At 37.9% G+C, this 23,564-nt stretch overlaps 1 protein-coding gene across 1 annotated transcript in view; it reads left to right on the forward strand.

Moving 5' to 3' along the window:
• Window positions 1-23,564, forward strand: part of LOC115846991 (filaggrin-2-like) — a 64,918-nt gene that overhangs the window by 28,970 nt on the left and 12,384 nt on the right. The window contains 2 exon segments of the mRNA XM_070045077.1: window positions 19,455-19,613; window positions 20,430-22,701. Of these exon segments, the coding sequence (XP_069901178.1) occupies window positions 19,455-19,613; window positions 20,430-22,701 (2,431 nt within the window).

Genomic DNA, 23,564 nt, shown 5'->3' on the forward strand with positions numbered 1-23,564 from the left:
TTAGGATGGCTATTATGAAAAAGACAGGAGATAAGTTTTGAGGATGTGGAGAAAAGGCAACACTTATACACTGTTGGTAGGAATATAAATTGATAGAGCCACCGTGGAAAACATTATGGAGGTTCCTCAAAAAACTAAAAATAGAACTACCATATAATCCAGCAATCCCACTCTTGGGTATTTAACTGAAGTATCAGTATCTCGAAGAGATATTCTCATATTCATTGCAGCATTATTCACAATACCAAGATATAAAAACAACTTAAATGTTCTTCAACATATGAATGGATAAAGAAAATTTGATATAAAATATATATATTTATACATTATATATATAATGGAATATTTTTCAGCCATAAAAAAAGGAAATCCTGCCATTAGTAATAACACAGATGAAGCAAAGGACATTACACTAAGTGAAATAAGAAAGACAAATACTGTAAAGTATCGCTTATATGTGGAATCTAAAAAAAGTTGAGTTCATGGAAACAGAGAACAGAATGGTGGCTGCCAGGAGCTGGAAAGTAGGGGAAATAGGGAAAATGGGGAGACGTAGGTCAAAGCATAGAGACTCTCAGATGTGAGAAGAATAAGTCCTGAGGATCTAATGTGCAGCATGGTGACTATAGTTAATACGGTATTGTACAATTGAAACCTGCTGAGAGTAGATCTTAGGTGTTCTCACCACAAAAAGAAAAGAGTTAACTATGTGAGGTGATACATGTGTTAATTATCTTGATCTTGGTATTCACTCCACAGTTTATATTTATATCAGATCAACACACTGTACCCTGAATATATACAATTATATTTGTCAATTATTCCTCAATAAGGTTTGGGGAAAAGTTAAAAAGTGGAAGAAAATGAACTGCTTCCTCATTTGTCTTTCCATTATGGTTTATAAATACCTTCACCATAACATATATCACATTGTATATATATGTTTTCTTCATTAGATTATGAACCCTTTGAGGACAGGGAGCATGACTTCTTCACTGATGACCCCATGACAGGTATGATGACTGGTAGGTAGTCAGCTGGTAACAGATGTTTGTTGAATGACTGAATGATCCCTGAATACTGTGACCTGTTCTTCATCTGAACTTCCCTCTGACACCTGCAGAAATTGTCCCTCCAGAATACACTCTAATCTATCTTCTGTCTATAATATCCCTATATATAAAGGGAGCATGTAAGAAGGGGAGTAGGAGCTTATTCCAAGTTCTAGTCTCTCCCGATCTTCCACATTCTCCTGTAATTACTGGCGTATGCTAGACTCCATCTGAACAGGTGATATTGGTGAAGTCTGGTCATAATGGCTATAATGTCTCTGTCCTAGCTTGCTCCTGGATTCTTTTTTTCCAGTTTCCTAATACTGCACCACCCTGTTATCAAAACTCAGTTTCTATGGAACATGGAAAGGGGACTAGTCAATCCTTTAGTGCTGATACTAGTCTTTGCCGATGTGACCACTCTGAAGATCTCATAATCTCTCTGTTCATAACCATTCAAAAATTAAGTCATGAAGGCTTTTTCTTTAACTACAATGAGATGATCAGTTTCATTTGTATCATCTCTTCTATTATTTTTTTCTCTTCTTACTTTGTCCCTAATTGTTAGAGAAAACTTTCATATAACACAGTACTGCATAGATGCTACTCCCATCTCACCCTAGAAAGCTTCTGGCCATCTCTGCATTGTACTTGAGGGGTGTAATAAATCACCATGATTTTTTGAAAAGTAACATCTTATTGGTGTAAGTGCTCCTGGGAAACATTTCCCCACTATTCAAAAGACATGTCTTTAATCATTGTTTTCTCTGTGACCGTCTCTCTCACACATATTCTCATTTTTGTGTGTGTGTGTGTGACTCTTGCATCTGCATTAGCTGGAATGATGTGTTACACACACACACACACACACACACAAGATTAAAGTAAGAAGAACCTGAGGTCACTATTGGGAACTTGAAATTTTTCCTTGGGCTCAACATTACTTTCTTTTACTATTGTCTTGGTAAATACAAGCTATGAGTAAAGGTGGAGATACTGCTCCACCACTGGATAGCTAAGCAGGAACATCAGCTACAACTACACCAAGGAATTCAAGAGAATATTCAACCTGGAAAGACTTCACCTCCAAAACAGCACCTCCCAGGAAATGACTACAACTCCTGTAGGAAATCATTTAACCACAAATTCCAACTCCCCTTCACTCCTACAGCCTCAGTCACACATCTCAAAGGGCTGTTCCCTTGAATTGTGACAACCTGACCCACATAAGGAGCCCAGAAGCCATATGGCAGCATAATGCCTTTCTAGCCCATTGGATAGGAAAAGGGAGGGAAAACCACTAATGAATAATTGCAATTGAAATCCTATAATTTCTGATTTGTCAATAACTCTGACATTTGGGGCATTTTCTTTATCCCATAACAAATCCTTGTAGCTACAAGATGTAACTGTGGACACCTAAAATGCCTCTGAAACCATTTCACTGTCTGGTAACGAAAAGGCAAAGGATAAGTTCTCTCTGAGGATAGAGAAGATGCCCCACATCCCAGAGTTTACTATTCCATGGTCAGTAATTTTAAGGGTTTGGGGGGAAATCCTTTGGTATTTAAAGGTAAAAGCTAATATGCAAGAGGGATCAGGTCTGTTTGCAGGAAGTGGAATATGAAAACATACCCCATGTATATATAGGGTACAGTGGAAATTCCACTATAAAGTGGAATTGATAGTCCTGTTACCCCTGCAGTTAGTAAACTGCACTGATCAAATAGCCGTATGAGCTGAGTGTAATCAAGTCAGGCAAAGAAATTTACTTGAATCATAGAATCACAGCTCTCAGGTGGAAAGAGGGATTTATCAGACATCCCCCCAGTGCTCCTCTACTTAATGACCCTCCGAAATATCCCTGTCTCATGCTCATCTCCCAGTAACAGATGTAACCTGGTGCAACACAAAGTGCATTTGGAGTGAAAAATCTGAGTTGGAGGCCAGGTCTTGAATTGCTGATTAATCAGCCATGCAACATTTGACCTCCTGGTCGTCACCCACAATGTGAGGAGCCTAGGCTAACTGACTGCCAGCAGCTCATCCAATTCCACATTCTCTACGCAGTCACAGAGAAACATCTCCAAAGATAATTCTTTTCATGTTTGGACAATTCTGACTATTAAAATGTTCCTACTTATACTAAGCCAAAATACGCTTCCCTACAGTTTCTACCTATTTATCTGAGTTTTTATACAACCCAAGCATAATAAGAGCTTCTCGTATCATTGAAAACAGATATTCTTCTCCCACCATCTGCTTCTCACTCGGTTCCCTTTACCACCTATCTAGCCAATCACCCTATTTACTTCACTCAGAACACATAACAATTTGACAACATCCCTATTGAGAAGTGGGTGTCAGAACTGAATTAAAAAGCTACAGAAACAATCTGACAAGTGCTGAGTGAAGAACACCATCACTTATTTTGTTCTAATTAATGTGCGCTTTTAATGCAGTCTGAAATAGCATTACCTTTTGGGCTACTACATCACACTGCCACTACCACAATATCCCTTCTTTTACTAATGGCTTCTACCCTGTCCTTGGGAAGTTTAATTTAGAACCAAAGTCAGAATCTTACTTTTACTTCAGTAAGATTCACTTTTATTAAATTTGAGCTATTTGTGTGACATGCTAAAATCTCCTTGGATCTTCAGTCTATCCTAAAAATATTTGCCATCTGCCCACATTTTCTTTTGTTTTTCTTTTTTCTTTTTTTCTGGCTGCACTGTGCAGGATCTTAGTTCCCCGACAAGGGAAGGAACCTGAACGGTTCCTGCATTGGAACCGTGGGGTCTTAACCACTGGACCACTAGGGAAGTCCCTCTGCCCACATTTTCATGCAAGTTATTGGCTGGAATATAATGATCATAACATGGTCAAGAAAACAATCCTGGAGCAGACTACTAGGACTGCCCTCTACATTGATAGGAATCTGTAAGATTTGTGTCTTCTGGGCGTGAAACATCAGATCCCAGATTACCCCATCCTTGCCACTCTCTAGACTCCACTTTTCTCAGCTCACTCACACTGCTGGCCCTGCAAACGATTTCCACAGTTAAGGTCACCCAGGACATAGGGCACTTTGAGAGAAACCAGTTTAAATTATCAAAAATATAAATAAAGCTAAGAAAAAAAGAAGAAAAGCTTACACCCAAAGCAATGTGGTGTACTGGAAGTAATGTGGGAGTTGGAGTGAGAATGACCTGGGACTGAATCTTTGGTCTGTAACTTACTCGCTGGGTAACCTTGTGCACCCCATCATTATCAGTTTCCTCATCTCAAAATTACGGGTAATAATAATGCCCTCACAGGGTTGTTCTGAGGGTTAGAAGAAATACGTGCAGAATCTTAGCACATTCTTGGCACATGATGGGCATGCAATATAGATTACTACCATTATTATAGCCTGGTAAGAGAGAGACAATCACAATAACTCCTGGCACAAAAAGACAATTAAACCCAGGAAGAAAAGAGGAGAAAATGAAGACCTGTGTTCTGTGGATGTTAACTAATGTTCCCCAAAAGAAAAGAAAGAACTGGTGGTCTCTTAAGGTTAAAAACGAGGGCATTAAACAAAGTTTTTAAAATTCAGGCATATGAATACCTCACTAACTCTAAAACAAGATCACCTCTCCACCCACCCCCACCCCCACAACCATCCCACCCTTGCATTTATTTGATCATGTCTCAGGAACTATTACAGGGCCCAAGAACACAAAAGATGATTCAAGACCTAGTCAATACCAGGGTGAGAAGAAACACAAAATGGAGCACTGCGGGTCTGGGAGGATCCCACGTGCCGCGGAGCGGCTGGGCCTGTGAGCCATGGCCGCTGAGCCTGCGCGTCCGGAGCCTGTGCTCCGCAACAGGAGGGGCCACAGCAGTGAGAGGCCCGCGTACTGCCAAAAAAAAAAAAAATGGGGCTCTGGGCACTACAGACACATAAGTAAATAATTAAAATAAAATATCACCAGTGCTACAAGAGAGATGAATACAGAGTATGTGTGGGAACAGCGATCCATCTGGAGATGTAAGGTAAGGCTTTATGAAGGATGTGGTGATTCTGGAGGATCTTAAAGGATAAAGAGAAGCTAAGGTTGAGGGACTCCCCCAGGTAGTAAGGACAGCATGTAGAGAAACTGAACAGTGGTGGACCATTAAAATAACATGCGAGGAATGTGGATCAGGCTAGAGTGACTTTCCCATAAAATACAGGTGATAAGAGAAGCAGCTAAAAAGATACAAATTCATTCCTACTGTGAAGGGGCTTATATGTCAAGTAAAGAAATTTGGAATTTTCCAGGCAAGCAGGAGTCACCAGAAGGAATGATATGATAAGAGTAAAAGATGAATCAGGCAGGCTAATAATGGAGGGGCTAGTTAGGACACTTTTTATTAATGTCCAATCCAAAGATGGTGAGGTCTAGAACTAAAATTGCTGCACTAGATATAGAGAACAGGCCTGCATATTAAGAATACTAGTCTAAGTAAAAGTGACATGTCATGACATTCGCATGAGGGCTAAAGACAGGGAGAAATGGAAAATGACTTTGCGGGGTTTTAGACACTCAGTGGATGGAGATGTCATTGACCAATATGTGGACCTCTGGAGGATGGTATATTTTGGTATAAGGCACGATAATGAGTTCAGTTTTGAACAGTATGGACTGAACTAGTTAGGGGACATCCAAATGGAAACGTAATCTGTTCAACATACAGTCTGGAAATTAAGAGAGAGGCCAAAGATAGGTGTCTTCTGTATATTTACGAGGTTAATGAGAAAACCCACAGTTTAACCCACAGGAAGAGTAAATAGAGCATGTCTCTGATACCCCAATGTAATAAACTTGAAAATACGATTAATGATTCTTGCCCAATAAGTTCATGCCAGCTCAGAGTGATCACTGCTTCTAACTCAAGAGCCCACTTTCTTGTTCTCTTTTGGAAAGTCAAAATTAAATTTGCCTACCTTCTCTGAATTGCATACTCTGTAGAAGATCAACATTCATCATGGCAAGTTCTCTCAGGATTCAGAGATGGAATTCATAGATATAAAGGGACATGCAGGTAGGTGCTTGTGATGTTTGCTTAAATATAAATTGAATTTAAGTTTTTCAGAAATGTATATTCTACTCCTCTAGAGACAAGGATGGGGAAGTACACTTATCAATAGATAGTTATCAACCACCCACCATTCAAAGCAGGGGTAACAACAACCACAACAAAACCTAGAAGGTGTGGACCCTGCACACTAAGAACCCATGCTAGCCAAAGTGTACCTTCCATAAAATCTCCAGTATACGAGAATAATGTAAAGCTAAATTTGGAACTTGGCAAGACAAGTACAGATGAGGACATGAAGAAGTTGGGAAGCAAACACATTGCTAGAGAAATAATAGAGGTGGAGATATGGGTGGATCTGGGTTTGGTTAGGAATGAATCAGACCAACCTACAGAAGATGGCTCCTCCCTGGATGGACCTGCTATAAAAAGGCCATTATCCCAGACTTCAGCACACAGCAAGCTCCTTCAGGCTACATTCTACTTGCTCTTCTGGTGAAGGAAGTAAGTAAGTAAGAGGAAATACATCTAACCTTGTCTACTTGCTCTTAAGCAAGGTGGAGATCTGGATGTATGTGTGGTCTGAGGCCACAAGTTCTGGATGTTTGGGGTTCTTTATTTTTAGTGGCAACTTTACTAAAAGTTTATTTTGACATAGAAGGAAAATGAGGGCACAACTTTGCTTTCCGCAAGGCTACTCTCTTAATACCGCTGGATTATCTATTTATCCATTCACTGAACAAATATATATTAACTACCTTCTATTTGCCCAGTGCTGCTCTTGGCTGATTATGTGGCAGTGGACAACGTAAACTCCCTACTCCTGGGAGCTTACATTTAGTAGGGGGAGACTTTCAGTAACAATAAATGAATAAAAATTTCAAATAGTGATAAGAACAATGAAGAAAATAAGAGAGTGATATAGTAAAGTTAGGAGGAGAGTACTTTAGATTGGAGGGCTAGAAAGTGCCCCTCGGGGAATTATCTTTTGAGCAGGGATCTTAATGATAGATGAAACCAGTCAAGGCAAATGAGAGGATTCTAAAGCAGGAGTAAACTTGCTTTAAAGGACAAAAAGAAGCTAGTGTGCCTAGAGCATGTTTAACAGGAGGAACAGTGGTATATGGTGATGTCACAGAGCTAGACAGGGGTAGACCATGTAAACAGGGGCACAGTAGAGTTTGTACATCATTTTAAGTATATGAGAAGCCACTGGAGAGTATTAAGCAGGAGGAGTAAAAAGATCATTCTGAGCTGCTATGTGGAAAATAGGATAATAGGCAATGTTGGGAGCAGGGAGATGGACTGCAGTTTAGATGAGAGATGACAGCGTAATAGAAATAGTGAGAATTTTTTTCCCCATGTCTTTACTGGAGTATAATTGCTTTACAATGTTGTGTTAGTTTCTGCTGTACAACAAAGTGAATCAGCTATATGTATCCATATATCCCCATATCCCCTCCCTCTTGTGCCTCCCTAATGGAATATTACTCAGCCATAAAAAGTAACAAAACTAAGTTATTTGTAGTGAGGTGGATGGACCTAGAATCTGTCATAAAGAATGCAGTAAGTTAGGGGGCTTCCCTGGTGGCGCAGTGGTTGACAGTCTGCCTGCCGATGCAGGCGACATGGGTTCGTGCCCCAGTCCGGGAAGATCCCACATGCTGCGGAGCAGCTGGGCCCGTGAGCCATGGCCGCTGAGCCTGCGCATCCGGAGCCTGTGCTCCGCAACGGGAGAGGCCACAACAGTGAGAGGCCCGCGTACCGAAAAAAAAAAAAACAAAAGAATGCAGTAAGTCAGAAAGAGAAAAACAAATACCATCTGCTGACGCATATATACAGAATCTAAAAAAGCGGTACTGATGAACCTAGTGGCAGGGCAGGAATAAAGACACAGACGTAAAGAATGGACTTGAGGACATGGAGGGTAAGGGTAAGGTGGGACGAAGTGAGAGAGTGGCATTGACATATATACACTACCAAATGTAAAATGGATGGCTAGTGGGAAGTTGTTGCATAGCACACGGAGATCAGCTCGATGATTTGTGCCGACCTAGAGAAATAATTCTTTGCTCAAACCAAAATCTAGAAGTTATGCAGGATTCCAATCTTTCCTTTACACCACACTGATTCATCACCCTGACCAACCAACTCTGACTATAAGACGTGCCAATCCATCTTTCTCCCTGTCCACCACTACCATCCTAGTCGAGGCTATCCTTCACTCCCACCTCTATTATATGAAAATACCACAATTTATTTATTGTTTTTATTGATAGATATTTGGGTTGTTTCCATTTGGGGAGGTATTATAAATAATGGAGCTATGAACATTTTTGTACATGATTTTTGGTTACAAATGTGTATATATTTCTACTGGGAACATTCCTAGGAGTAAATTACTGGTTTTAGGTATTACCAAACAATTTTTGAAAGTACTTCTGCCAGTTTATGTTCCGTCTAGCTGTGTATGAAAGATCCGGTTTCTCCATATTCTCACCAATATTTGGAATTAGGATTCTTTTTCCCTTTTGTCTATTTTGTCATTTTGGTGGGGGTACTACTGTCTCACACTGTAATTTTAATTTGTATTACCCTGATGATTAACAAGGTTAACTTTTTGTGTTTATTAGCCATTTCGATATCCTCTGCTCTCTACCCATTTTTTTATTGGGTTGTCTGTATTTTTTGTACTGATTTATAGGAGTTATTTTTATATTCAGGATAGAGTCCTTTATTGGTTAAATGTGTTGCATATATCCTCCCACTCAATGGCTTTCCTTCTCTCCTTTAATAGAGTCTTTGAATAAACAGACATTCCTATTTTTAATGCAGTCCAATTAATCCATCTTTTTATCATTAATATTTTTTGAGTTCTATTTAAGAAGTATTACTCTACCCCAAGTTCTTGAAGATATTCTCCTATGTTGTCTCCTTTATCTTTTTATACATAAAATCCACCTGGGAACAAATTCATTTTTCCATATGGGAATTCAATTAACACAGCATCATGTATTCAAAAGACCATCCTTTCCCTGACAACTCTCACCACAATCTTTTTCATAAATTAAATGTGCATAATGATATAAGTCTGATTTTGGACTCTTATCTTTCATTTATCCATTTGCTTGGCATTGCACTGATGTCACGCTGTCTTCTTTTATAATGTACTTTGACATCCGGTATGTCCACAAACTTGGTTTTCTTCAATGTTGACCTGGCTAATCCTGGACCCCCATATTTTAATATAAATTTTAGACACTGTAGAAAACTTTTCTATATACAGAAGACACATCATTCTCAGTAATGACAGTTTTGTTACTTCCTTTCCAATTATTCTGTTTTTCATCCTTTGTCTTAACTGTTGCTCTGGCTAGGACCTTCAATACAATGTTGAATAGGATATTAGCAGGTGTACTGATCTCATCCCCAAACTCAGAGAGAAAAGTTTTCAGCATTTAACCATTAAGTATGATGTTTGCTATAGCATCTTCATAGATATAATTGATATCTTTTATTTATAAAGAAAAATTAATATTGGATTTTATCAAATGTGTTTTTGCATCTGTTGAGAGGTTCATAGAATTTTTCCTCAGTATTCTATCAGAGTAGTTAATCAGTTCTCAAATGTTAAACCAAACTTGAATTTTTGGATTAAAATTTTCTTAAGTATGATGTATATTCTTTTTGTACAACACTGGATTCAGTTTATTATCTTCTTTCAGATTTTTGCATCTATATTTATGAAGGAAATTGTCTTGAAAATTGTTTCTTGTAATATTCTTGCCAGGTTATGGGTACTGAGGTTATGCTGGATTCATAAAATGAGTGTTCCCCCTTTTCCATTTCCCTCAATCTGTGTGATGTTAGGGTTATTTATTTCTTACACATTAAATAAAATTCACTAGTAAAGCCATCTGATTTGTAGTCACCCCTCCCCCCAACATGGAATATGTATTCATTTAAGATTTAATTTCTTTTTTTAAAAAGATTTAATTTCTTTAATAGATATAGGAATATTTAGGTTTTCTATTTCTTGTTTTCATTTGCATAAGCATTTTTCTAGAAATGTGTCTATTTCATTTAAATTTTCAAAAATTTTGGTTAATGTTTTTTATAATATGCACTTACCTTTCTAATATCTGTAAAATCTAAAGCAATGTCGCCTTTTATTTTCCTGATATTGGTTACTTATGCCTTTCTCCTCTTTTCTTAATTTTTCAGGGTTTCTCAGTTTTACTAATTTTTCAAAAATCTTGGCTTTTGGGCTTCCCTGGTGGCGCAGTTGTTGAGAGTCCTTCTGCTGATGCAGGGGACGTGGGTTCGTGCCCCGGTCCGGGAAGATACCACATGCCGCGGAGCGGCTGGGCCCGCGAGCCGTGGCCGCTGAGCCTGCGCATCCGGAGCCTGTGCTCTGCAACGGGAGAGACCACAACAGTGAGAGGCCCGCGTACCGTTAAAAAAAAAAAAAAAAAAATCTTGGCTTTTTGGTTCCCTAAATTTGTTTTCTATTTCATTAATAACAGTTCTTACCTTTATTATTTCCTTTAGTATACTTTCTTTGGGCAGAATTTGTTGTTTTTCAAACTTCTTGAGGTGTATGGTTAGGTTATTGATTTTTCAGCCTTTCTTCTTTTTTAATATATGTATTTAAGCTATAAATTTTTCTTTAGGCATGGAATGAATGTATCCCACAAGTTTTGCTATTTCATATTTTTCTCATTTTCATTTAGTTCAAAATATTTTCTAATTTCCATTGTAATTTATTCTATAACCTATTTGTTATTTAGAAGTTTGTGCTTAATTTCCAAACATTGGACATTTTTGTAGGTTTCTTTCTATCATTGAAATCTAGCTTCATTCCGCTGTGGTACAAAACAAATTCTGCATGATTTCAATCCTTTAAAATTTGTTGAAACTTGCATTATGACCAGCATATAGTAAATTTTTTAAAGTCTCATATTCATTTCAGTAGGATGTGTATGCTAGATTTGTTAGATGCAATGTTCAATACATATTAAAGTTTTATGAATAATTTTGTGGAGCTCTCCTACATCCTTACAATATTTTTATTTACTTGTTCTATCAGTTGCTGAGAGAAGTGTTTTACCCATTATAATTATAGATTTGTCAATTTGTCCTTATAATTCTGTAATTTTTTTGTATGTATTATGAAGCTATGTTATTAAGTACATATCAATTTAGATTTTTATATCTTCCTCATGAACTAATCATTTATTGTTATGAAGTATTCTTCTAGTTATACTTTTTGTCTTAAAGTCTACTCTACAGATATTAATATAGCAACAACAGCTTTCCTTCAGTATTTGAATAATGTATCCTTTTCCCATCATATATCATATTTAAGTGTGTCTCTTGTAGGCATCATGTACTTGTTTTCTTTCAATCTAGTCTGACAATCTTTGTTTTTAAATTACAGTATTTAGTCCACTCATACTATTATTACTGTTTAAATCTACCATATTACTACTTGGTTTCTATTATCCCACCGGTTCTATATTTCTTTTTCTCTTCTTGACTTTTTTGAATGAACTACATATTTGTCAGTTAATTTTTGTCATATTGGCTTATTAATTATACATTCTTTTACTATTCTTTTCCTGCTTACCCTAGGGATTACAACACCTATCCTTGACTTATTAGAATATATTATAAAAACTACTTTAACACTACTCAAACAATTCAAGTATCCTATAGTACTTGAACTCAATTTACCCCCTCCAGCCTTATGTGATATTGTTATGCATGACCATAAATCCTAAAAAATATATTATTGTTGTTGTTTTCAATCAATACCCATTTAGATTTCCCCACACACTTACTCTGTTGACATTTCTTCATTCTTTCCTGCCTCTCCGTGCTTCCAACTAGGATCATTCCTTACTATTTCCTTTACGGATCTGCTGGTGATTGGTTTTGTTTTTGTTTGCCTGAAAATATCCTTAGTTAAGCTTTCTTCTTCTTTTATACTTTCACTGAGTATAGAATTCTAGTACAGAACTTACTTTTCTACAGAAAGATGAGGAAAACATTTGTCTCCTGGCTTCCATTATTTCTTTTGAAAAGTCAGCTGTCGGTCTTACAGTTGCTCCTTTGAAGATAATGTGTTTTTCCTCTGGCTGCTTTTAAGATTTCCTCATTGTCTTAAGTGTTCAGAAGGTTTTTACTATGTGTCTAGGCATGGTTTTCTTTTATATACCCTGCTTGGAGTTGATAATAGTTTTTGATTCTGTGGCTTGATATCTTTCATCAGTTTTTTTAAAACTGCAGTTACTTAACCCCCCAAATTACTGTACTTCCCTTCCAGTCTGAATGTAGGCTTCAATAAATTGTCACAATTTTGGTAGCATTATGACACCTTCACACACACACACACACACACACACACACACACACCAGCTTTCTAGTTGTTCTTTTTTGTTTTTTTGTTTTTTTACATCTTTATTGGAGTATAATTGCTTTACAATGGTGTGTTGGTTTCTACTTTATAACAAAGTGAACCAGTTATACATATACATATGTTCCCATCTCTTCCCTCTTGCGTCTCCCTCCCTCCCACCCTCCCTATCCCACCCCTCCAGGCTGTCACAAAGCACCGAGCTAATCTGCCTGTGCTATGCAGCTGCTTCCCACTAGCTATCTACCTTACGTTTGGTAGTGTATATATGTCCATGCCTCTCTCACGCTTTGTCACAGCTTACCCTTCCCCCTCCCCATATCCTCAAGTCCATTCTCTAGTAGGTCTGTGTCTTTATTCCTGTCTTACCCCAAGGTTCTTCATGACATTTTTTTTTCTTAAATTCCATATATATGTGTTAGCATATGGTATTTGTCTTTCTCTTTCTGACTTACTTCAGTCTGTATGACAGACTCTAGGTCTATCCACCTCATTACAAATAGCTCAATTTCGTTTCTTTTTATGGCTGAGTAATATTCCATTGTATATATGCCACATCTTCTTTATCCATTCATCCAATGATGGACACTTACGTTGCTTCCATCTCCTGGCTATTGTAAATAGAGCTGCAATGAACATTTTGGTACATGACTCTTTTTGAATTATGGTTTTCTCAGGGTATATGCCCAGTAGTGGGATTGCTGGGTCATATGGAAGTTCTATTTGTAGTTTTCTAAGGAACCTCCATACTGTTCTCCATAGTGGCTGTACCAATTCACATTCCCACCAGCAGTGCAAGAGTGTTCCCTTTTCTCCACACCCTCTCCAGCATTTATTCTTTCTCGATTTTTTGATGATGGCCATTCTGACTGATGTGAGATGATATCTCATTGTAGTTTTGATTTGCATTTCTATAATGATTAATGATGTTGAGCAGTCTTTCATGTGTTTGTTGGCAGTCTGTATACCTTCTTTGGAGAAATGTCTATTTAGGTCTTCTGCCCATTTTTGGATTGGGTTGTTTGTTTTTTTGTTATTGAGCTGTATGAGCTGCTTATAAATTTTGGAGATTAATCCTTTGTCAGTTGCTTCATTTGCAAATATTTTCTCCCATTCTGAGGGTTGTCTTTTCATCTTGTTTATGGTTTCCTTTGCTGTGCAAAAGCTTTTAAGTTTCATTAAGTCCCATTTATTTTTGTTTTTATTTCCATTTCTCTAGGAGGTGGGTCAAAAAGGATCTTGCTGTGACTTATGTAATAGAGTGTGCTGCCTATGTTTTCCTCTAAGGGTTTGATAGTTTCTGGCCTTGCATTTAGGTCTTTAATCCATTTTGAGCTTATTTTTGTGTATGGTGTTAGGGAGTGATCTAATCTCATACTTTTACAGGTACCTGTCCATTTTTCCCAGCACCACTTATTGAAGAGGCTGTCCTTTCTCCACTGTACATTCCTGCCTCCTTTATCAAAGATAAGGTGACCATATGTGCGTGGGTTTACCTCTGGACCTTCTATCCTGTTCCATTGATCTATCTTTCTGTTTTTGTGCCAGTACCATACTGTCTTGATTACTGTAGCTTTGTAGTATAGTCTGAAGTCAGGGAGCCTGATTCCTCCAGCTCTGTTTTTCGTTCTCAAGATTGCTTTGGCTATTCGGGGTCTTTTGTGTTTCCATACAAATTGTGAAATTTTTTGTTCTAGTTCTGTGAAAAATGCCAGTGGTAGTTTCATAGGGATTGCATTGAATCTGTAGATTGCTTTGGGTAGTAGAGTCATTTTCACAATGTTGATTCTTCCAATCCAAGAACGTGGTATATCTCTCCATCTATTTGTATCATCTTTAATTTCTTTCATCAGTGTCTTATAATTTTCTGCATACAGGTCTTTTGTCTCCTTAGGTAGGTTTATTCCTATTTTATTCTTTTTGTTGCAATGGTAAGTGGGAGTGTTTTCTTGATTTCACTTTCAGATTTTTCATCATTAGTGTATAGGAATGCCAGAGATTTCTGTGCATTAATTTTGTATCCTGCTACTTTACCAAATTCATTGATTAGCTCTAGTAGTTTTCTGGTAGCATCTTTAGGATTCTCTATGTATAGTATCATGTCATCTGCAAACAGTGACAGCTTTACTTCTTCTTTTCTGATTTGGATTCCTTTTATTTCCTTTTCTTCTCTGATTGCTGTGGCTAAAACTTCCAAAACTATGTTGAATAAGAGTGGTGAAAGTGGGCAACCTTGTCTTGTTCCTGATCTTAGTGGAAATGCTTTCAGTTTTTCACCACTGAGGACGATGTTGTCTGTGGGTTTGTCATATATGGCCTTTATTATGTTGAGGAAAGTTCCCTCTATGCCTACTTTCTGCAGGGTTTTTATCATAAATGGGTGTTGAATTTTGTCAAAAGCTTTCTCTGCATCTATTGAGATGATCATATGGTTTTCCTCCTTCAATTCTTAAAGTAATCTTACTCTGAAACAACCTACTAAGCCATTCCACAAAGTGATCCCTTAAAAACTGAATTATACTAGATTACTCTGTTACAAAAAAAAAAAATCATTTAGTGACTTCCCATCACTTAGAATAAAATGCACAAATATTACCCTCTTTGGAAGATCATCATTTTCTGACCCCTTTCTGTAAATCTGAATTTAACTTGTATCACTCCTGATTTGTTCTGGAGTTGTATTTTTTCTGTATCACTAACATTCCAAGTTGATTCCCATGTTGGGATTACTGCACTGTTCCTTTTACTTAAAATTCTTCAACTAGTCAACAAGGTTAGTTACTTCTTATTTTTCCATTTTAAGCTCAAATATCCTCTTTACTGCAAAATCTTCTCTGATTAATCTAAAGTACATTCCCCATAATAACTCTATATAGCACCATTGTTATTTTAATGGTAATGTATATCACTCCTCAATATCTAATCACTTCATTCGTTTGTTTACTGTCTTCATAAGAATGGGCACCTCATTTATCTTATTAGTATATCCCCAAAGCATAAAATAGTACTTAATCCTGTGGTAGGTGTTCAATATTTGTTAAATAAATTAAGGTGTGAATGAAAGAGTGTAGAAATCAAGGTAACGTCATGCTTGGAGGTATCAATCTGGAAGTCATCAGATAGATAGTATCTGAAGTCAAGGGATCCAATGAGATTTCGAAGTGCATAGATACATGGACATGGGCCATGGGGATTTCCAACATGTGGAGAGTAAGCAGATGAGAGGTTAGCAAAGAATACTGAGAAAGAGCAGCCAATAGATAAGAGGTATATCAGGAGAATGTAGTCTTGAGATCCAAGAAACAAACAAACAAAATTCCATGAATGGTTAGGGAAAGGTTAACTCTACTTTACACCACCAAGAGGTTGAGTAAGATGATGATGAGATGGAACCAAACACTGTATTTAGCAACCTGGAGATCATAGGTTATTTGACACAAATCAGTTTCAAGTGTTTTGGAGACAGAAAATTGAGAGAACTGGGTTAAAATGAATGGTAAACATAAAATGAGGGAAAGCACAGAAAACTCTTTGAAGACTCTTTGGTGAGAAAGTAAACAATTCATTAGGAGAGCTGGATGGGGTGGAACATCTTGGTTGAGGGAGAAATACTGTTCAAGGGAACAAACTTGTCTTCAAGATGATACAAACTCCAGCATGTTTTTGTTATGGGTCAAAATTAATTACTAGATAAGGCAATAGGATGGAGGTAGGAAAAGTGACCAGTTTCAGGGATATTTTTAAAGTACACTGAATAAAACATTGATGAATTAAATACAGGATGTGAGAAAAAGGAGAACCAAGACTAATTCCCAGGTTTGTGGCTTGAGTAATCAGCAAGATAGGGATAACTGGGGAGGAGAGGGTGTGGGGTAAAGTAGTTGGAAATGAAGACTTCTATCTTGAACATGGTAGGTTTAAGACCTCTCTTAGGCCCAAATAGAAATATTTGATAGGTATTTAGATATACACGTGTCAAGCTTAGAGGAGACTTTATAGCTGGACATGTAAACTTGGGAGTTGTCAACCTATACATAGGATTTAAAATTACAGGGCTAGATGAGACCCCCTCCACCCTGTTCAAGGGAACATAAATAGAGAAAAGAAACTAAGGAGTCAATCTCAGGCACATCATTAGGGGCTGAAAGAGGAGACTAAGAGCAAATAGGCAGTGAGGTTAGAAGAGAAACAAGAGAGCACAGGGTCTCTGAAAGAGGATGTAGCCACCTGCATCAAATGCTGCTGATATGTCAAGCATATGTGAAATGAAAATGGATAGTTGGATGTAGTAAGATAAAGGACTTTTTTTTTATCTTCATAGAGATTTAGTGGATTTTTTCAGAGAAAGATAATTTGAGTGAAAGAAAATAGGAAGTAAAGAAGAACTACAGGCATATCTTTTGAGGGATTTTGCTATAAAAGTGAAAAGATAAATCAGGTGGTTTCTAAAGGAAGATGTAGGATGGGAAGAGAGGATGTTAATAAGAGACACTTCAGCATAAATATATGCTGAAGGGAGTGATCCAGCAGAGAAAAAGAAATTGATGATGTAGGAGAAAAAGTGGACAACTGCAAAAGCAAATTGTTTGAATAGGCAAGAGAGTGAGGTCCGTTGCTGAAACAGAGGAGAGACACATAGTTTATCCACCAAAACAGTAGTGAAGGTTAAGGTATGTGGATACAAATGCAATAGGTTGGGTGAATAGATATTGGGAAAACGAAATTATCTTCTAATGGCTCCCAAGTTTTCAGTGAAATAAAAAGCAAGGCCCTCTTCTGAGATAAAGGAAAGGAAGAAGCTGTTGGGGCTTTGCCAATGAGTGCAAGAAAGAGTGGGACAAGAAACAGAGGGTGTATGCAAGGAGTAATGATGGAGATTAACTATAATGTCTAACCAAGGTAAAAAGAGAAGTGAGTACATAAAGCAGTAAAAAATGAGGTTAAAGAATTATTGAAGTATGGGTACAAGAGGAAGTCAGAGAGTAAATCCTTGAGAGTGAGATTTTGGAGACAGTGCCATTACAATTAAGTCCAGGTCTGAAATATCACCACAAATAACAGTAGCTGAAAAAAAACTTAAAATCTTAGGTGTGTTTTTGTAAAAAGCCTATAACCGTATTTTTAATTCAACCTTTATAATCTGCCCTTTAACCAGAAAGTCTGACCTATTTTACATCTACTGTAACTAATGATAAAATTATATTTAATTCTACTCTTTTATATTTTCTGTTTACCCTGCCTTTTCTATGCTTTTTATTTTCTTTTCCCCTGGCTTCTATTGAATTGATCAAGGTTTTTTTATTCCCGTTTTTTCTTCTCTTAATGGTTTAGAAGTTATAAATTCTATCCTTCTAGTTCTTAGCCATAAACTTATCAAAATACATATTTAACCATGTCAAAAATTAATCAGTACCTATTTCCTCTTACCAAACAATCTAAGGTCCATAAATGCTATAGATCTGACTACTACAGTAATGCCTTTCATGCTGTTATTTTCTATGACTTCCAAATTCTCAGTGAAATAAAAATCAAGGACATCTTCTGCCTGGTTTTGTAAGTCCTAAAGTAGTCATTATAATGCTTTTATATAATAAATGCTTGTTTAGATTTGTTGACATGTTTAGTAATTCCTTTGTTCAATGAGATAAACTGAACATTCCTTAAATGCTATTCCTTAAATGGCAAAATGAAAGCTAGTCAACAAAATATTTTTTTTGTTTTGTTTTTTATTTTTTATTTTTATTGGAGTATAGTTGATTTATTACAATGTTGTGTTAGTTTGAGGTGTACATCAAAGTCAATCAGTTATACATATAAGTATAGCCACTCTTTTTTTTTTTTTTAGATTTTTTTTCCCATATAGGCCATTACAGAGAATTGAGTGGAGTTCCGTGTGCTATACAGCAGGTTCTGACTAGTTATCTATTTTATATATAGTAGTGTGTACATGTCAGTCCCGATCTCCCAATTTATCCCCTCCCCCCTCTTATCCCCTGGTAGCCACAAGTTTGCTTTCTACATCCATGCCTCTACTTCTGTTTTGTAAATAAGTTCAGTTATACCCTTTTTTTTATATTCCACATATAAGCAATATCATATGATATTTGTCTTTCTGTGTCTGACTTACTTGACTCAGTATGACAATCTCTAGGTCCACCCATGTTGCTGAAAATGCCATTATTTTGTTCTTTTTTATTGCTGAGTAATATTCCATTGTGTATATACACCACATCTTCTTTATCTATGCCTCTGTTGGTGGACATTTAGGTTGCTTCCATGTCCTGGCTACTGTAAACAGTTCTGCAATGAAAATATTTCTTATAATATTGAAAATTTATTAAAGCCATTTGATCCAATCAAACCTTTTTTATAATATTGAAAAGGTATTAAGCCATTCTATCCAATCAAAACCAAAAAAAAAAAAAAAGTAAACTGAAAGGATGTTTGTTCATTGACTGTCTCAGCCATTTGACAAACTGGCTTGCAGAAAATAGTCTCTCAACATACATTTAGCAAATTAGCTTTTGGAGAATGGATTTTTAGCAAATTGGTATGAGTAAATTTTCCTGCTTCTGACGAGTAGCCTTTCTAAAATCCTGTTATGGACAATGGCCAGATCAGAAAAGGGTGTCTTATGTACAGCACACTAAGGTCTGTGAGAGTGTCTAAATCCTGCTGTGAATGAGTTCAAGGCCAAAATGTTGGCATTTTTTAGTAAGTAGTTCAGTCAAACTCTGTGTTAATATTCACCATGTAGATAATAGATAGAAGTTTTTCGTGGCCATCTTCCATTTTTAAAGCTGGACTACATAGGGAAAGATGTAGGTTTATAAATGTGGAAATTCATCACAATAACTGATATGACCTACAAAATAAAATAAATATAAGAAAAGTACATTTTAATTTTTTTCTAGGTTCACCTATACTTCCAAAAGATGTCTACTCTCCTGGAAAACATCACTGCCATCATCAAACTATTTCACGAATATTCAAAAACAGATAAGGAGACTGACACATTGAGTGCAAAAGAGCTGAAGGAACTTCTGGAAGCAGAGTTTCAGCCAATCCTGAAGGTAAAAGATATTTGCCAGCATTAAAGGGTGTATCATTTTTGTTCTGCATCAAACAATCTGTCAAAATATTACTGTGAAATCTTTAGGAGTTGTTTCTTTTGGAAGAGGAACAAATGTAATCTTATTTCAAAACAGATAAAATTTGTTCAAATTCTTTATATCTCTATATATACTACACACACACACACACACTGTGAAAAAATATATATAAATATTTAGTGACAAATAAGTGAAAACCAGTTAGTTAATTCATTGTAATATTCCCCCTAATTTCAAGAATGTAAAGAGGGTACAACTAAACGACAATTCAGTTAAGGAATTTATAAAATACTGACATTTGAAGAAGTAAAAAGAACTTGCCCCATCAAATTTTTTGTGTCACCATACTAGTGTTTAAGATTTATTTTTCATTTTTTATTTATTTATTTTTTTTGTGGTACGCAGTCCTCTCACTGTTGTGGCCTCTCCCATTGAGGAGCACAGGCTCCGGACACGCAGGCTCAGCGGCCATGGCTCACGGGCCGAGCCGCTCCGTGGCATGTGGGATCTTCCCGGACCGGGACACAAACCCGCGTCCCCTGCATCGGCAGGTAGACTCTCAACCACTGCGCCACCAGGAAAGTCCAAGATTTATTTTTTTTAGGACAGTACCAACAGCTCCCTGCTGAGTCAGGATAAGATAAATATTATTAAAGAAAAAATTAAGTTCTACTTTCCTGTACCAAGAATTCACATTCCCTAAGTTAACTTTAATTATTTAATTACCCATTTGAGTCAGTCTCATGGATTTTCCCTCTCTGTCTTCCTTGTATACAGAATCCAGATGACCCAGATACTGCCGATGTTTTCATGCATATCCTCGATGTAGATCACAACCATAAAATAGACTTTACAGAGTTTTTCCTGATGGTATTCAAGTTGGCTCAAGCATATTATTATACCCAGAGACCGAATTTCAAGACATTAGGGAAAAAGCAGAAAAAGAATAGATACCATTATGAAGATGATACAGAAGAAGAGGGTAAAGAAGAAAGAGAAAGAAAGTCCAGTCATTCAAGAAGTGATGGAAAGAAAGAAGATAGAACAGAGGAAGAGGAAGAAGGAAGAAGCAGACATGGGTCTAGTTCTGGAAGGGAAGGAAGACACAGAAATAGATCTGGGAAGAAACGTCATGAATCAAGTAGGGAAAAGAAAAGGAGAGCGAGTTCTACTGAACTAAAAGAAAGAAGTCACATGTCAAGTGTTAGCCCCATCAGGGAATATGAAGGAAAAGAAGAAGAACGTGGTTACGAAAATAAAGATAGAGGATGTGAAAAATGGATAGGATCAGAGCCTAAGGGCTCATATCAAGTTTGTGAAGAAACTGTGACTATGGATTTTCAGTCCGGTTGTAGTACACAGCAGGTTTCCAGTATCAGTAAGGGCAGCGACAGCAAAGAACATTCACAAGATTCAGGTAGACAACCAGTGATCACTCATGGAAGGTCGCCATCCAGCTCAAGGAACCAACATGGGTCTTCCCACGACCAGTCAGGAGACAGCCCTAAGCACTCAGAGTCGTATCAAGGGAGGACAGACACACACAGGAAGAGTGAATCTGTCCATGGAAAGTCAGGATCCAGCACTACGCAAAGACAGGGGTACCACCATGAGCAGGAAAAAGACAGCTCCAGACCCTCTGGAACTGGACATGGACACGCCTCAACTGGATCCAGAAGCAGTAGGCACAGGGAATCCAGTGTTGGTCAGTCCAGTGACAGTGAAATACAGTCAGGAAATTCAGGTAGATATTCTGTGACCACTCATGGAAGGTCTGGGTCCAGCTCAAGAAACCAACATGGATCTTCCCAAGGCCAGTCAAGAGACAGCTCTAGGCACTCAGAGTCACATCAAGGTAGGACAGACACACACAAGAAGAGTGAATCTGGCCACAGCAAGTCAGGGTCCAGCACTACTCAGAGACAGGGGCACCACCACGAGCAGGAAAGAGACAGCTCCAGACACTCTGGAACTGGACATGGACACACCTCAGATGGATCCAGAAGTGGGAAAGACAGGGAATCCAGTGTTGGTCAGTCCAGTGACAGCGAAGGACAGTCAGAAGATTCACATAGACATTCTGTGACCACTCATGGAAGGTCTGGGTCAAGCTCAAGAAACCAACATGGGTCTTCCCATGGCCGGTCAGGAGACAGCTCTAGGCACTCAGAGTCGCATCAAGGGAGGACAGACACACACAGGAAGAGTGAATCTGTCCATGGAGAGTCAGGATCTAGCACTAAGCAAAGACAGGGGCACCACCATGAGCAGGAAAAAGACAACTCAAGACACTCTGGAATTGGACACGGACACACCTCAACTGGATCCAGAAAAAGTAAGCAGAGGGAATCCAGTGTTGGTCAGTCCAGTGACAGTGAAGGACAGTCAGAAGATTCAGGTAGACATTCTGTGACCACTCATGGAGGGTCTGGGTCCAGCTCAAGAAACCAACATGGTTCTTCCCATGGCTGGTCAGGAGACAGCTCTAGGCACTCAGAGTCACATCAAGGGAGATCAGCATACAGGAAGAGTGAATCTGGCCACAGCAAGTCAGGGTCCAGCACTACTCAAAGACAGGGGCACCACCATGAGCAGGAAAGAGACAGCTCCAGATGCTCTGGAACTGGACATGGACACACCTCAACTGGATCTGGAAGCAATAGACACAGGGAATCCAGTGTTGGTTGGTCCAGCGACGGTGAAGGGCAGTCAGGTGATTCAAGTAGACATTCTGTGACCACTCATGGAAGGTCTGGGTCCAGCTCAAGAAACCAACATGGGTCTTCCCATGGCCAGTCAGGGGACAGCTCTAGGCACTCAGAGTCACATCAAGGTAGGACAGACACACACAAGAAGAGTGAATCTGGCCACAGCAAGTCAGGGTCCAGCACTACTCAGAGACAGGGGCACCACCACGAGCAGGAAAGAGACAGCTCCAGACACTCTGGAACTAGACATGGACATACCTCAACTATTTCTGGTAGCGGCAGACACAAGGAATCAAATATCAGTCAGGCTAGCAACACAGAAGGACATTCAGGAGATTCAGGTAGACAGCCTTTGACCACCCAAGGATGGTCTGCATTCTATTCAAGGAACCAAAGTCATGGTTCAGATCAAGGTTGGAGACATGGCAGCTATGGCAGTGCAGATTATGACTATGGACAGTCAGGGTTTGGTCATTCTCAGGATGGAAGTGTCAGTCATGATTCCAGCCATATGGGAGCCAGGGACAGATTTGAATATAGGAGCATTTATGGGATCCAATATAACAGGCAGTAACAGACACCCTGCAACATATGGCCATTCAAATTATATTTCAAAACGGTTGGGGTTTGGACAGTCACACAGACACTATTATTATGAGTGAGAAACTATTAAATAAAGTATTAACCCAAAGAATTGGAGAATGACCAAGACAACTTTGAGTCAAGAAAATGTTCATTATACTTTCAGTGAGGTTATCTTTTCTTGTCATTTTTTTAAAAATTAGTTACACTATTTCTTTACATTGGTGATAGTTTCTTTTCATTCTATAGGAAGCTTTGAACTTTATAGTTAGGAACTGGTTAATGGGAGAAAGCAATATCATGGAGTGCTAAATTTGGAAAACCATAAGTATTGGGGGAGGTTGGGGTTAAGTAAGGATTTTTCTTTTGAGAGGTTAAGTTTCAGAACCTCTCCAGATTGGTACATTAATATTTGTAAAAAAAAAAAAAAAAATCAAAGGAACCAATAGTATAAAATCACTGTTCTGTCAGCCAAAGCTGCTATATTAATATTAAGGGTCATCACACTTGCCTCTATTATCCTTCTATTGGAACTCTGTATTATTCTTCATTCATTAATCACCTTGGGCACATAGAATCCACAAAAATTGAACTGCATGAAAACTGAAAATAAAAAATTGAT

Source organism: Globicephala melas, chromosome 1 (assembly GCF_963455315.2).
Source record: "Globicephala melas chromosome 1, mGloMel1.2, whole genome shotgun sequence".
NCBI classification, from domain to species: domain Eukaryota; kingdom Metazoa; phylum Chordata; class Mammalia; order Artiodactyla; family Delphinidae; genus Globicephala; species Globicephala melas.